Source organism: Equus caballus, chromosome 3 (assembly GCF_041296265.1).
Source record: "Equus caballus isolate H_3958 breed thoroughbred chromosome 3, TB-T2T, whole genome shotgun sequence".
Lineage (NCBI taxonomy): Eukaryota > Metazoa > Chordata > Mammalia > Perissodactyla > Equidae > Equus > Equus caballus.
Window position 1 is genome coordinate 64,308,026 of NC_091686.1, and position 16,618 is coordinate 64,324,643.

Below are 16,618 nucleotides of genomic sequence, written 5' to 3' on the forward strand. Positions count from 1 at the left end.
AAAAAAAGACATGAATTACCATATAGGAATGAAAGAGGGACATCACCATAGATACCATAGAGATTAAAAGGATAATAAAGGACTATTTTAAACATATTTATTGCAATAAATTTGACAATTTAAAAGAAATAGACCGATTCCTTGATAGCCAAAATTTTTATAAAACCAAAACTGGCGGAAAAAAGATATTAAAAAATATACCTGAATAGCCCTATATCATTTGAATATTTGGAATTAATAGTTTACAATCTTCTCCCCAAAAATACCCTAGCTCCAGACGGATTCATTGGTGAAGTTTATCCAACATTTGAGGAGACATAATAATTATTTTACAGAAAGTTTCAGAAAATACAGGGAGCATTTCCCAATTCATTTTGAGTCCAGCATTACCCTGATACTAAAGGAAAGCTATTACAAGAAAAGAAAATTAAAGACCAATATCTCTCCTAAACCTAGTTGGAAAAGTTACTAATAAAATATTATCAATCTAAATTAGCATCATATAAAAGGGATAATGCATCATGACCAAGTGAGATTTATCCCAGGAACAGAAGGTTGGTTTAACCTTTGAAAAAGAATCAATGTAATTTACCATGTTAACAAACTAAAAAAGAAAGTCCGCATGGTTCTCTCCTAGATTTGGAAAAAGCACTTGATGAAATATTAGACCTATTCATGAACAATAGTCTCAGTAAATTAGGGATAGAAAGAAACTTCCTCAACCTTTCTCTCGCTGAGGGCCACTAAAGAAGATTTAAATAAGCTGAGAGATACACCAGCCACGGATTAGAAGACTCAATATTGTTAAGGTACCAGTTCTCTTTAAGAAAATTAAAATATAGACTCAATGAAATCTCAATCAAAATGCCAGGAGGCCTTTTCGTAGAAATTGACAAGCTGATTCTAAAATTTATAAAGAAATACAAATAACCTAAAACAGCCAAAACAAATTTTTAAAAACAGAACAAAGTTGAAGTGCTTACAGTATCTAATTTCAAGACTCACCATAAATTACAGTTAGTACAATGTAGTATTAGTATAATGACAGACAAATAGATCATGGAACAAGATAAAGAGTTCAAAAATAGACCCACACATATATGGTTAATCAATTTTTGACCAAGGTGCCTAAGATGGAGGAATAGATGGTCTTTTCAACAACTGGTGCTGGGACAATTGGAAAAAATATACTTCGATTATTACACCATGCAAAAAAATTTATTGGAAATGAATTATAAATCTAAAACTAAAGGGTAAAACTTATAAACCTTATAGAAGAAATGTAACAGAGGAAAATACAGAAGAAAATTTTGCAACTCTGGGGAGGGGAAAGAGACCTTAGGATACAGAAAGCACCAATGATACAAGAAATATTAATAAAATGGACTTTATGAAAATCATAAAATTCTGCTCTTTGAAAGACATAACTAAGAAAACGAAGTCAGCCCACAACTGGAAGAAAATATTTGCAACACATATATTTGGCGAAGGGCTTGAAAGCAGATTATATAAAGTACTCTCACAACTCGATTTTTTAAAAGGGCAAAAAATTTGGATAGACACTTTTTACTAATTACCTTAGGAGATATAAGAATGGCTAATTAGCACATGAAAAGAAGCTCCACATCATTAGTCACTAGGGAAATGCGAGTTAAAATCACAATGAGATACCACTACACACCCACTAGAAGAGCTAAAATTAAACATTAAAAATCCAACTGTTCCTGAGGATATGAAGCAATTTCAACTTTCAGACATTGCTTGTGGGAGTGTAAAATGGTACAGCCACTTTGGAGACCTATTTGGTTGTTTCTTACAAAAATTGTCACTTACCATATGACCTAGTAGTTCCATTATTTATCCAAGGCACATGAAAGCAAACGTCTACCAAAAAGAGCTTGTACATGAATGTTCCCAGAAGTTTTACGTATAACAGCCCCAAACTAGAAAGAACACAAATACCCATCTCCAGATGAATGGAGGGGCCAGCTGGGTGGTGCAGTGGTTAAGTACGCATGTTCCACTTCAGGGGCCTGGGATTCGCCGGTTCGGATCCCAGGTGTGGACATAGCACTGCTTGGCAAGCTATGCTGTGGTAGGCGTCCCACATATAAAGTAGAGGAAGATGGGCACAGATGTTAGCTCAGGGCCAGTGTTCCTCAGCAAAAAGAGGAGGACTGGCAGCAGATGTTAGCTCAGAGCTAATCTTCCTCAAAAACAAAAAAAAAAACCAGATGAATGGATAAATATATTTGGTATATCTATACAATGGAATATATTTCAGCAATAAGAAAAGAATGATCTACTGATACATGCAGCAACATGGAGGAACTTCAAAAACATTATTCTACGCAAAAGAAGTCAGACATAAAACACATGCACCACACTGTATGGTCAATTCGTATGAAATTCTACAGCAAGCAAAAATATACCGACAGAATGCAAATCTATTGTTGCTTGGGCTAAAGGCAGGAACTAGTGCAAAGCATACAAGTCAACTTTCTGGGGTGATGGAAATGTTCTGAATCTTGATTTTCACGGTTGTAAACTTTTGTCAAATTCAGTGAACTATAAAGTCAGTTCTCCTACAATGCTTGGTTTTGAAAGTGCAAATTTGTTCTAACACGATAGCAAAACTTTTTACTATAACTTAACTTTTGGTTTTATGTGGGATTTCATCCACTAAAAACACTAGATGAACAAAGAAGACTGCACCCAGCTGAAGTGAACCGTGTATACATACCCTGCCAACCTTTGTGCCACTATTTTCATTTATTTTACCTTGAAAATGTTATAAACTCTACCATACCTGTTATTACTTTTGCTTTTAAAAGGTAATTTTTTTAAAGAAATGATAAAAATGAAAAGAAGCACTTTTTGTACTTTCCCACATATTTACCATTTCTGGTGTTCTTCATTCATTTGTACCTTACTAGGTTTGCATCTGATATCATTTTCTTCCTCTAGAACTTCAACATTTCTTGTAATTCAGGTCTGCTGGAAATAAATTCTCTGTGCTTTTATTTGTCCAAAAAAGTGTCTATATTACTCTCATTTTTGAAGCATATTTTCACTTGACATAGAATCCTAAGTTAACTTTTTTTTTTAAAGCATGTTAAAGTTATCATTCCATTCCTCATTTTGGCTTGCATTATTTTCTGACAAGAAATCAGTAGTAGTTCTTATCTTGGTACCCCTTTATTTAATGTTTCTTTTTTCTCTGGCTGCTTTTAAAGAGTTTTACTTTATCACTGGTTCTCAACAATTTGAATATGATATACCTTAGAATGGTTTTCCTTCAATTATTCTGCTTGGAGTTTGTTGATTTCCTTAGATTTAGGAATCATACTTTTCATCCTGTTTGGAAAAAAATAAGCCATTATTCCTTCAATATATATTTTCTGGCTTCTCTCCCCTGCCCTTTTCAGGTACTCCCATTACACATATGTGAGATCACTTGGAATATTCCTCAGGTCACTGAGGAACTGTTCTTTCTATTACTATTATTATTTTCTTTCTGTACCTCAATTTGGATAGCGTCTATTGAAGTATCTTCAAATAAACTCTTCTTTATGCTTCCTTTCTTCTGCAGTGGCTAATCAGCTGATAATCCGCAGGTGAATTTTCCATTCAGATATTGCACTTAGCTCTAAAGTTCCCTTTGCTTCTTTTTAATATCTTCCATTTCTCTCCTCATTACACTCAGGTTCCCCTTACATACTTGAATATATTTATAATAGTTGTTTTAAAGTTCTTGTTTACTACATTATTCATCTCTGTAATTTCTGGGCCAGTTTCCATTGATTGATTTTCTTCTTTGCATTTTCATGCTTGTTTGCATGTCATAATTTTTATTGCATACCAGACACCATAAATATTATGTTCTTAAGATTCTGGATTTTGTTTTCTGCACTTAGGAAATATTGAATTTGGCAGGGAGTTAAGTTACTTGCCTCTTTTGAGGTTATTTTTAAGCTTAGTTATTGGTGGTCCAGAGTAGCCTTTACTCTAGAGCTCTCTTAGCCCTATTCTAATGCATGGCTCTGGAGAGTCTACTGAATGCCCAGCATTTTCAGTGAGGTCTTGCCACTCAAATGGTGGTCAAATTTCACATGTCTCTCAATGACATGCAAGCTCTGGGAATTGTTCAACTTACAGTTCCCCAGTAATTGCTTCTTGTCTGGCCATGTGGCATTTCACTCTATGCATGTGCACCTTGGCACACAGCAGAAGATGAAGTAAAATCCCCCTGCAGATTCCTGCATAGTTCCTACATGTCTGGTGCTGTGCCCCACAAACTGAAGCTGCCATGGCCTTCCCATAATCTGATCTCAGTGTCTTCCATACAGAGACTGCCATGCTTTCCTTGGTTTCCCCACTTCTGTGCATGGTCTGGAAAGGGACTCCCAGCAGAACGCGGAGGCTTTTGTAGGACTCAGCTCATTTGTTTCCATCCATTCAAAGAGCACACTCCCATACTGCAAATTTTCCAGCATCTGAAAACAGTTGCTAGTATATTTTGTCCAGTTTTCTAGTTGTTTACAGGTAGAGGGCAAGACTAAGTTACTCCATTATGGGCAGAAAATGGAAGGTAGAATTTTTTTCAATCTAATTTGAGCTATTTACATACTGAGGCTCACATATTTTCCTAGTCTTTATGATAACAACAGTTGATTACCATCTTAATTTTATAAAGTTATTTTACTTACACTACCTGATTGGTCTTCCCCTAACTTACTTTTACCTATAAAGCTGCAGCAACCTTCTCAGAATTTTCCCTAATTCAAATGAAAACAAAAAATTAAATGTTATAATAGAAAGGAAAACCAAAATTAAAAAACTAAACAAGACTAAAGTAAAAGTCAGCCAGCTCCTCAGTAGTATAACTAACTAATAGATTTAAATGATAGCTTCCCAAGAATGAGCCACATTTCTGTTGGTCTAATATAGGACCAACCAACGATGGCAATATTTGAGAAATTTTAAGACTTGGCAAACTATCTTGTACCTTGAGGTACAGGATGAAAGAGTATTTTAATCTCTCATCACATGTCTAATCAACAGTGTGACTGTGTGGAGCACTGTGCTGAGAGAAAAAAAATCTGAGACCACATAGGAATCAGTGGGAAAGGGTTCTGCAACTCAAACCATGTGTCATCATCTGCCTGGTTGGGGCTGGCGGAATGTGAGCCATGAATTTGCAGTCCCCATTCTAGGTTAAGAGTGGTAATATTTGAAATTGCATAATGTACCAAAAATAATAATTTAAAAACCTTATTGACCTAATTTTAAATATAAAGGGGGGTAATGTTTAAATCCAGATTCTAGAGTCTGACAGAGGGCCCTTCATTACATTAGGATAATCCAAGCAAAATTAATCCCTCCCCAGGAAGAGAGTAACTTATTGGAGTCAGAGAATAACTGATTTTTTCATCAAATTTTTTAAGAAAAAGCTATTTTATAAATACCATAAAACTCTAGATAACCATGTGATTTTTTTTTTTTTCCTGACAGGTATAAAACAGAGGCTTTAATCTGAACTGCAACAAAGGTACAGGGGCTGGGGGGTGCCGAGGGAGCACAGGGCAGGAGGAGCCATAAGGCAGTGGTCTGGACTCTGGGAGGGAGTCAGGCACTGAGCCTCTCCTGGGAAGAGGACTCAGGAGGCCTCTCCTGAGTCAAATGTCTGTGACTCTTGTCACTCCTGTCCCAGCCTCTGCTCAGACCATCGGCCCAGATCTGAGGGACAAGCCCCTGTTTTATGCTTCTTCAGTGTTCCCCCTTCCCAAAAGGTATGTGGACCATCAAGCTGTTCATATCTCTGAATTTATACTGTAAGTCAATGAAGTTTCCTTAAAACTACTGGGGGTAACCACAATGTACAGCTACACAGCAGAGCTGGAACTTGAATCCTTATAGTTTGACTCCAGGGTATGTGCTCTTAATCACTATATTATTTTAGCCATCTACCTTAAAGAGGTACTTGCTCATACTTACACAGAGACACCTAACAATTATGTTCATCAAAATGATATACTGGAAAGAACCTAAATGTCTGTCATTAGGGGACTGGTAACATACATCAGGGTACATTCACATCATGGAGTACTATAAAGTATTCTTTAAAATGTAGTCATCATGGAATAATGCTCCAGATATTGCTGAGTAAAAAACTTCAATTGCAAAACAATACATACAGTAATACTATCCATTTTTCCATATGAAAAACCTACATATGCCAGCTGGCAATTAACCGTATAGATGTAAAACACAATTTCTACAAGTATAGATGATCGACTTGGAGCCACAAGGCAGGCCGAGTGGGAAAATCACAGAAGTTTTGCTCTATCTTAATTTTTTCACCATGAGAATCTGTTCATGTGTTTGTATTTACGTTTAATAAAATGAAATTGACATTTCTCCCTTCCAGAAAATAAATGGGCAACATTTTTTGGCATTCAAAGAATATTTGCTCTGTATGTAAAAATATTTTTAGAATAACAAATATTTTGAGTTCAAAGAAATATACTGATTTCATAAAAATCATAGGAGACGTTTAATCAACATTCAAGGAATAAATGGGCCTTAGAGATTTGTCAACCCTCCTATTATTGCTTGTGTTTCTAAATATTCATCAGAGGTAGTGACCTAGTGTAGTGAGCATCTATTGGTTTTGCCTGCCTAGCACCCAGTAGCCCCTTCTTTTGGTAAAGGCACTTCAATATTCTCCTGGGGAATCACCTTCTACTGTGAATGCACTTTTGGAGAGATTATCAATTCTGCCTTCTCCAGACCAAGTAGGCCAAGCGGACTCTCTCCCCTGAGAATTTAAATCTTGAGTGGAGTGACACAAGGCCAGAAAACAGAGCTGATTCACCTTGACAGCAGCTCTCTGAGGAAACTGTCCACTGGTTCCTGCTACTTAGATTCCTTGAGCTCCGCTGCTTCCTATCCTTTCTAAGTCCCACTTGTTTGGCTTTTCCTTTGATTCCGTGAATCACCATGTATCATTGGAATACGTTCCTTCTCTGGTTAAGTCAGTCAATTTCTGTTGACTGTAATTGAAGAACGCTAACTGACCCACAGCTGGACGTAGACACATTCAATAAAAAAGTCATTACAAGTTTGCAAGAAAGTCCATAACATTTAAGTTTTGCTTAACTCTTGGCCAGAATTTGCTTCCCTATAAAGTCTGCATCAGTCCTAGCTCTACTTCTGGAGCTTCAAAATGTCACATATTTAAAAACTATCATTTAGCCACAAATATTTTCCCAGCAAAATAACTCATTTTCCCAAATGAAACATGTAAGACTACTACACACTAACTAGAATGGCCATAATAAGAAAGAAAATTCCAAGCATTGGCAAGGATATGGAGAAACTAGAACCCTTTGTATGCATTGCTGCAGGGAATGTAAAATGGCATAGCCACTTTGGACAGTAGTTTATATAATTTACATATTTACATAATTTATTTAATATTTTTAAATGGACTTTACAAAGAATCACCTACTGCAAAGTCAGCCTAGGGAATGATACCCATGAAACTGTGGCCTTTAAGCACTAGTTCTATTTTCCTATACTACACTAAAGACATATTTAACTATTAATTTAAAATGTGGTTCACTTAGCATGAAAATTCATTCTTGTGCCACTAAGGGTGTACTTATTGCCTTTTGGGAAACACTAAGTTATTCCATTTAACTTAAAAATTCATATAAATTAATTTTCATTAAAGCAATTATCAACTTAGGAAACAATAATGCAAAGTTTTAACAATGAGATACAGAAAGTGTTAGACCTTTCATTTAGCAAATACTTGGAAATTGCTTTTGGTTGGCTCTTTTCAAATAAAAGTGACTAACGAGCTGGAGATATGGGAAACCTCCCAAGTCAGGATGTCTCCTTCCCACTCTATACCTAATGTGATCACGGCCATGTTATTTCAGGGAAAAAGGAGACCTCCACACAGGGAGAAGGAAAAAAAGGAAGTACAACAAAATGTTAAACGGTTATTTAAGGAATTATGAGTCATTGTTCTCTTTAAATTCTTCATGGTGTTCTTCCTTTCTCTACTTGCCTAACTTATTGAACATGCTTCTATTTTTTAAAAATAAAACAATACAGTAAAACTTTTTTGTTCCTTTGGGTACTTGCAGATGAAAATTGAATATTATTTCAACCTATTCCTTATAATAGTTAAATTTCTAATTTCATATTTTGATTCAAAGACAAAAATTTAAGCAAAGATATCCATTTCTTCCTTCTTATTTTTTAAAGTATTGATATTTACATAGAATCTTTTGTGGCTAAATAATGTTACTCTAAGATCTCAAAGCACTAGAAATAGGCGTTTTACCCATTACTATATAAAAAATATAATCTAGAAAAACAAAATGCCCTCAATGGCCAGAGTAGAACACAAAAACAATGAGTTCTGGAAAAGGGACCTGAAATCTTCTTGTAATTATGGCTTGATTATTCTTACAACTCTGTAGGTTAAATGATATGATATATGGCATTTGCTTTTAATTACTCTTGCAGGGATGAGGACAAGCTAGGAGTCAGGGTGGACAGATGGAAGGGATGGAGGAAACTAGAACAACAGCATAATGGCGATAATTGCTGAAGCTGGAGGGTGAGTAAATGGATGTGTTCTTTTTTCTGTGTATTTGAAAAACTCCATAAAGAAAGTTAAACAGAAACACAAAAAATCTAAATATGGCTTATTACAGAGTGACACCTAAAGCAACCTCTGTAGTATGCCCAAAATAGAGCAAAATGAACAGAAATTATCCATTCCAAAACAAAGCTGCAAGTGGCCTATAAAGCATTTTTGCTATTTTATTTGTATAATCAAATGAAAACCAAGTATTTACCAATAAGCACGACTAAATTATATGAAAGGTTATTATCGCCACCTACTGGACACTGTGATTAACTACTTGCTATAAAAGCCCAGTGGCTATTGAATAGGTCCCCTCATCCCACCCCAAACATCCAGTCTTTAACAAGATAATCCTAATAAAACCATTAAGTTTATGTTTCCATGTGTGTTTATATTCATAATGTTAATTAATTATGTTATATAATATCACTCATAACAACATGAAATGCCACCTGTAAAAGGTGTATCAAAATTTTTGTCACAAGTACATTGGTGATCCTTGTGTTAAAGATCTCAGAATTTGAATTGTTTTCCCACAGGGTTAGAAGCGATGATTTAAATTATTTATACATAGGGATAGACCAGAAAGGTAGAAACTAGTCCTGGCTCTTAAATTCGGTGCATTATCTTTTTTTCATCTCGGACTTTTAAAGTCCTTTTATTGAAAATTTTACATGTTTTATAACTTGGCTAACTGCATATACCAGTGATTCTCAACCCTGGTGTTAGAATTACCTGTGGAATTTTTTTTTTTTTAAGATTTTATTTTTTTCCTTTTTCTCCCCAAAGCCCCCCAGTACCTAGTTGTATATTCTTCGTTGTGGGTCCTTCTAGTTGTGGCATGTGGGACGCTGCCTCAGCGTGGTTTCATGAGCAGTGCCATGTCCGCGCCCAGGATTCGAACCAACGAAACACTGGGCCGCCTGCAGCGGAGCACGCAAACTTAACCACTCGGCCACGGGGCCAGCCCCTACCTGTGGAATTTTTAAATAAACTGATACTGGTACCAAGCTAGAGTTTTTTTACCCAGTCAAGGTTAAAAGAGTTATTAGGAGATACGAGTGGTTCTCAAAGTGTGGTCCCTGGACCAGCAACATCATCATCACCTGGGAACTTGTTAGAAATGTAAATTTTCAAGGTCCATCCCATATTGCTGAGTGAACCCAGCAATCTGTGCTTGCAGGCCCTCCTGGTGATTTGGATGCAAGCTAAAGTTTGAGAATCACTAGTATTTACTACAAATTTTTTAAGTTTTTACTCTTTTTAAATATAAGATTTAATTCACTGTTCTCTAAGAAGAAAATGCAATAATAATGATGCAAAAGAGAAACATTTATAGTGAGTAATCTAGTGCAGTTCTACCATTTTTTCAGAAGCGTACCATTACAAACAGTCAACATTAGTTCCAGTTAGCCAAAAGGAAAAATACTCTAATGGAAGGGTAGGGAATAATTTATTCATAGGCCAGTTAATAAGGCCCTGGAATGTTCTTGCCCAGAGCAAGTTTTCCAACCGTATTTCCTTGTTCTGGTTTGTTCCGATCAAAAAGGCACTTTTCTAAGATGTAATTAAGACCTTTAGCCATATCATACCTTTTAACCCAGGAATGTCACTTCTAGAAATAGAGACAAAAATAAATTATGCTCAAAGATTTTCTCCAAAGCATTATAAATAATTTCCAGGGGGACCTGAAAAAAGTCAAATACCCAACAACTGGGAAATGATTCCATAAATTAGAGCATCAACAGCGTAGAATATTGCTCAACCACTAAAAAGATCCTTTTCATATGAGATTTTAAATATATGAGGAAATGCTTACTTTATAACATTATGCATGTGCATGTTCCCTCTGTCAATTAAAAAAGAACGGAAAGCATCAAAATATCAATTCTGGTTATCTCTGAGTAGTAGAATTGAGTGATTTTTTAAAATAATTATTAGTGTTTCTAAAATTTTCAATAAGAATATACTTACTGTATTAATCAAAGAAAATCTACAAATACAATAAGAAAGATTCTTCCCTGTGAATTAGGATCTTCAAATAACGAGTAAGCTTTCAAAAGATGGTAACTACTGGAAAGAAGTAGATCTCTTTTCCTCTCCATCTGCACTACTCTTTTCTCATCTCATCCTTCCAACTCTTTTATTTCTCCTTTCTTCACATCAGTTCTGCCATGATTCCATAACTAGAGATACCAAGAAAGTGAAGGGTAATTATTCAATATTTAAAAAATTTTAAACTGTTCAGTTAAATAGTTTACCTTATCTTAGAATATATATAAAGGAGATAAAATAGCCAAATGGTCAAGAGAACAAACTTCAAAATAAGACAGACCCAGGTTTGAATCTTAGTTTGCCACTTAGGGGACCTCACACAAGTTTCAATTTGTTTATCTGTAAAATGGGAGTACCACCCTCCTAACTGAACTCCTGTGAGGATGAAATTACAGGATGCACATAAAGCATAAAATAGCCGTATGCATTCAATAGAAGGCAACGGCTATTACTTTTACAGTTAATGTTACAGTTTTTTTTAGTAAATAGACTTTATTTTTAATTTTATTACTACGATGACGATTATTTTTTTGCTGAAGAAGATTCACCCTGAGCTAACATCTGTTGCCAATCTTCCCCTATTTTGTATGTGGGTCGCTGCCACAGCACAGCTGCTGACAAGTGGTGTAGGTCCATGCCCAGGAACTCAATCCGGGCTGCCGAAGTGGAATGCGCCAAACTTAACCACTAGGCCAAGGGGCTGGCACCAGGAAACAGTGTTTAAATTTTAATTTTCCTGTGGGAAAAAGCTTAGTGGTGTACAGTGGTTGTTTATGGTCACTTGGGTTTCTCAGACGACTAAAATTTCAAGAACAGTTTGAGAGACCTCATGGAGCCATCAAAATATTCTTTACAAACTGGGTGTTATTAAAGCTCACCAGCACTATTATTTCATTTAAAAAAAGCATTTGAACATCTCCTAAAAGAGTAGAAGATAGTCTCAGAGTAAAGGAAATCATTCCCAAGAAAGAATAGTTGGCAACTGAATACCAAAATTATCCTTATGTTTTTTGTTTTGTCACATACCACTAAACCCTTAAGGACCAACACCAGTTTGCAAACTGGCACTGATGAAACATACAACTTCTTAGCCTAACTCTTCAGCCATAAATGAAGCTGTTCTATCTACCTCATGGGATGGATGTTCACTCAACAAACATTAACCAAATCTATTACTTGCTATCAAGCAGAGGAACTCAAGATCAAATGAAGTTAAGTACATGAAAACACTACACATGGCGCCTTGTACATTGCAAAGCACCATAAAAATACACAGTATTGTTATTATAAAAAACATGAATATTATAAATTAATTCCTAAGAGAAAAAAGATTTCCCACACGTTTTAATTGCTTAGTCATTTTCTATATTCATGCTATCACAAATGACATTCAGAATTTTTTAGAATGACCATTTTCAATATTTTTTCTTTAGAAAATAGTCATATTTGTGACATCGCTCATTATTCTGCCATTCTCTATCTTACGGGAACTGAAGATATTACTTTTTCCTCAGATGGTATGGCTCTCAAGGGAAAGTTATTAAGCTAGAAATTGCTGCTATAATTACCAGCATGTAGAACTTGAATTCTAAGCAAGAAAATTTACCTGGATCTAAAAGGTAGGTTCAAAGAAAATTTTATTTTCTTACTTTTCAAAGTGTTGTAAGATGTTTCAGTGTTAAAATTCACTTTCAAGTATGATGATCAAGAAATAACAAGACACCAAACGTAAAAATTATAGTTTTATAATTTTCTCTGTTGCTTCTTAATCCACTGAAAATAATTTCACAATCCAACACTTTTAGGCAGGTTCTTTTTTACTTTCTTTGGTTTCTGCTTCTTTTGGCAACAATGGCTCGATCTTTAGTAACAAACCTTCACTTGTTGAACTACGAAGGAGAGCACGTACCACGAACGATCCTGGAAACAAAGACAAGAATCAACTTTCATTTTATTCCATAGGCACCTAATGAGCAAATACAACATAGAACAAGAAACCTTACAGGACTCACGTCATATTTTCACTTGAAGAGCACAGATATTACTGAACTAATACAGTTAATTCTAAGAAAGGAAGACTGTGTCATTTCTAGAGTAGAAGACAAACTAGCTGTACTCTAGAATATTAGAGATTTATCCTTGAAACTACATGTATTCACTAATAATTCATTTCTCTCTTCCAGAAGATGATCACCTAGAATTTGTTTTATTGCAGAGTCAACAGTGAAGGGAGCAGGTGGTGATATTTACATTTGACGGTAATATTCTAAATATTTATTTAAAACAGTCAGCACAGATGCTACCTCTGTGTTACAAAACATTTAGTAAAATTCCCTAAAAATTAAAAAGCTTTTCATAAGAACAATGTTAAGGGACTTCATTTAAAATGGCAAAAAGAAGACAACTACATTGGCTTTAGAGATTTACTGTCCATCATTCTACTCTTGCTATAGTCTCAGAGGACCTTACACTGAAATCAAAGCTCTCCATGGAATATAAGAATCCACACACATACAATTACTAAGTACTATGGCCATATCTAGAACAAAATAATTAACCCATGAGGTATTTATTCACCAGGGTGTTTAACTCCCAAAGAAGGGGAAAAACAGCTTAAGGTTGTGTTTTAATTATACATTTGGTCATAAAACTAAACCTGACAGATTCCTATAATGGTAAGCCTATAAGTGAATAGTGAATTGAGAGTAACGGACCCTTGCCTCCCTTCAACCAGCCGTGAGTGAAATTTATCTGAGGAAGGAATGTGAATGGCATGTAACGCAATGATAAGGGCACTGGACATGTTCCCAGCCTACAACACAGCTTCCACATCTTGATCAAGTTTCACTGCTCTCCAAGAATTATCCCGATTATAAGAAGTGACTCTCATGACATGACTAAAACCTTGTTTCTTTTCTAAAATAAATAAGATTAAGAAAGCCAATTCCTAGTGCCGATGACAAAGTAAATGGTCTGGCTTCAAAATACCATTTCATAAATGATTTTAGTTTCTATTTAACACCATTGTAAGTTTAAGGCAATCAGTTTACAGTCTTCTTTCAGATTTTATTACATTTAATGGTGAAATAATGTGGGAATTTACAAAGGTTTCAGGATATGTTCCTTACTAATGTTAAAGAGGTCTCCCCTCTAAACAACTAGAACTTGTTAAAAAGGTAATTAGGGATCTTTTTGGTGAATTAACTTTTTTTCTTTAATCCCTGGAAATACTGTTGCTATTGCAGTTGCATATTAACTTGATTGTTTTCTTAACATTTTACATTTTTAAAGTATCACAGGGCTATAGGGAAGTCCAGCCCAGCAAACTACTTACCCAAACTCAGCGGTCTGTGCCTACAAACTTCATTGATAACTGCTTGTAGATTGGCAGCTATCTGGTCACTTGACATATCCAGCTGCAAGAAAAGGACAGAACATTAATGATGTGAAAGTGAGAAGATAATACAATTTTTGGTAACTGTATCAGCACTTATTCTAGACAGTGTTTTTCAAATATTCAACTAATGCAAATTATCCTTCCGTGACCCTACTGTGAAAAAAAAAAGCTTCCATAACTCTTTTAGAATGTTATATGTGCATGTCTTTACAGGTGAAGACTTAATTACCTTATATAACATATTATAGAAGTGTTTTGAAGTTGTTCCACTTGAGATTCCTTGAATTCCAAGTAATTACCCCAAAGCATATCCTGGGGCAGAAAACACCATCCCCAAGGAACTAATGATATTTTCTCTTGAAGTTATTTGTTGATTTACTTTTAAAAGAAACTAAGAAAATGTTTAGAAATTAATGCTTTCATGAGTCCAAAATAAAACTACTTGATGACACACATTCAGACAACATGTATCTCCCAGAGACATTTTCAAGATGCTATGCTAACACTCTAACTATGCAACAACAATTATCCTGCTATTTAGCAAAAACTACAGTGAGTAAATATATAGTGAACAAGCCCTATTCAGAAAACTCCTAAACCTAGCTCACACCTTTGGAAAGCCCTTGTGTTTACCATTCAAATTCAAAGTATGTTATTCTTCTTAAATATTACCAGTTAAAATCAGTTCTATTACATTCCAATGTTTAGAGGATTTTGCACTTTGCCAAATGAATCTTTTCAAATTCATATAAAACTTATAATTGTATAACTGGCAAAAATCACACAGTAAGAGTTCAAGTTCAAGCAAGATTTCTCTTTTCCAATGACTCTGAGACCATTGTGAGGAATGTGCTGCATAAGCATAAAGAGAATTCTTCCTGGAAAAGGTGATTCTCATCATCGTTAGACAGCACTGATTGGACACTCACTTGGGCATGATGCAGTAGCCAACCCTAAAGAGAAGGTTTGCACATTACCGGAGGGATTTTCATTTTATGCCAATCCATAAGTGAGAGTTCTGAGAGGAAAAAAATCCAGCAATTCTTAGTCCACCTTATAAAGTCTGTAGACCTTATATACTGTAATTTGCATTGATGCAAGTTCACTGGCAGACAAGGCACCTTACACTTGCTATGTTAAAAAGAAGAAAACAAAAAATGCTAAGGGGTATCAATATGTGTCCCTGTCTCCTTTCATTTCTAAATTCTCCACTTTACCTGAAATTGCCTTTCTTTCTATCATCAACTGAAGTAACCACCACAGCTCTACATAAGTTCCTCTACCCTTTGTTAAAGACCTACACCTACCTCAAATTTGGGAAGTAATAGATGCAAGAAAAGGGAAGAGGTCAAACATATCTTTTTTAATAGTTATGATCTATACTGTTACACTGTATACGTTAAATTTCTCAGATTTTTGTAACTCTTCTTTCTGCAGACTTATATCCGGTAGTAAGCTAAAATAACAACGTATGCTTCAGACATGCGAAAAAATTACTTCCCCTGCAACTTTCATTATTAGGATGACTTCAATGATTTCATTAAGTTTTAAAATGTACAAAAATGTTTTAAAACATAGTTTATACTTCTGTCCAAATTTTAGCACCTCTAATCTTTAGTACTATGTCCTCTACTGAACTTTAAAATATATTTATAGCCTTAATGCTGCTTTTGACTTTTTCTTTTAGATATTGCACAAAATTACGAAAAAGCTATATATTTTATGGGCATAACTGTACTTACTTAACTATCTACTGCTGAGAGAGCTACATACAAAAACATAATGCATGCACCATGATTTTTATCAAAACTTGCACAGGAAATTTATCTGGGCTGACAATGATCTAGAGATAACCCAGGAAAGCAACATTTGCAAGCTTTTCTACCTACATCTCAGTTACTCTGCACTTCCGATAGTGCTCTCCCATGCAATAACATTTTGTGGTCTTACACAAAGACCAAGAAGGCAAGGATGACCATTTGGAGGAGATGATATTATCTGTTAGATTCTCAATGGCAGAGCATAAGACTTGGTACAGTAGGAAAAAAAAAGGGAGGGTTTGACCTTGAAGGGGATACTGAACTATGTTAAACACTGTATTTGTGTGTGTGCATGTGTGTATTTGAATAAATAACACTCACAATACTATCTATGTTTAGCTAAAGTGATTGTCTACTACAGGGCAAAATAGTTGCTCCCTGTTCTGTAGCAGACGTTTTCAAGGAAAGACTGCTTTACTGAATCCCACCTTCTGCTTAACATCCCTTACTATGTCAGAGACAATTCCCTGAGCAGACTAGATGGAGGCTTACGCAAGACGTCAGGGTAGTGCCTCAGCGGATAACAGGTGAACTCTTATCTCTTTGTTTTGACTTGCAGATTTTCCTCATCCCATGCAATTCCTAATCTTTGTCTTCAAACATTTCCTAGCATTATGAGAAAACTGAAAAACAAGGGTCCTTAACCATTTCTTGTCCCTTTGAGATGCAGACATATGC

General features: G+C 35.3%; 1 protein-coding gene across 5 annotated transcripts in view; it reads right to left on the bottom strand.

The window, feature by feature from the left end:
• Nucleotides 1-12,452: 12,452 nt before the first annotated feature.
• The window catches only part of MRPL1 (mitochondrial ribosomal protein L1), a 59,269-nt gene continuing 55,103 nt past the window's right edge, over nt 12,453-16,618 (bottom strand). For all 5 annotated transcript variants that reach the window (XM_070262339.1, XM_023635376.2, XM_070262340.1 and 2 more), the window contains 2 exons: nt 14,058-14,139; nt 12,453-12,643 (listed from right to left, as the gene is read on the bottom strand). In XM_070262339.1, coding sequence (XP_070118440.1) covers nt 12,525-12,643; nt 14,058-14,139 — 201 coding nt within the window. In that variant the 3' untranslated portion in view covers nt 12,453-12,524. The remainder of the gene's footprint in view (nt 12,644-14,057; nt 14,140-16,618) is intronic.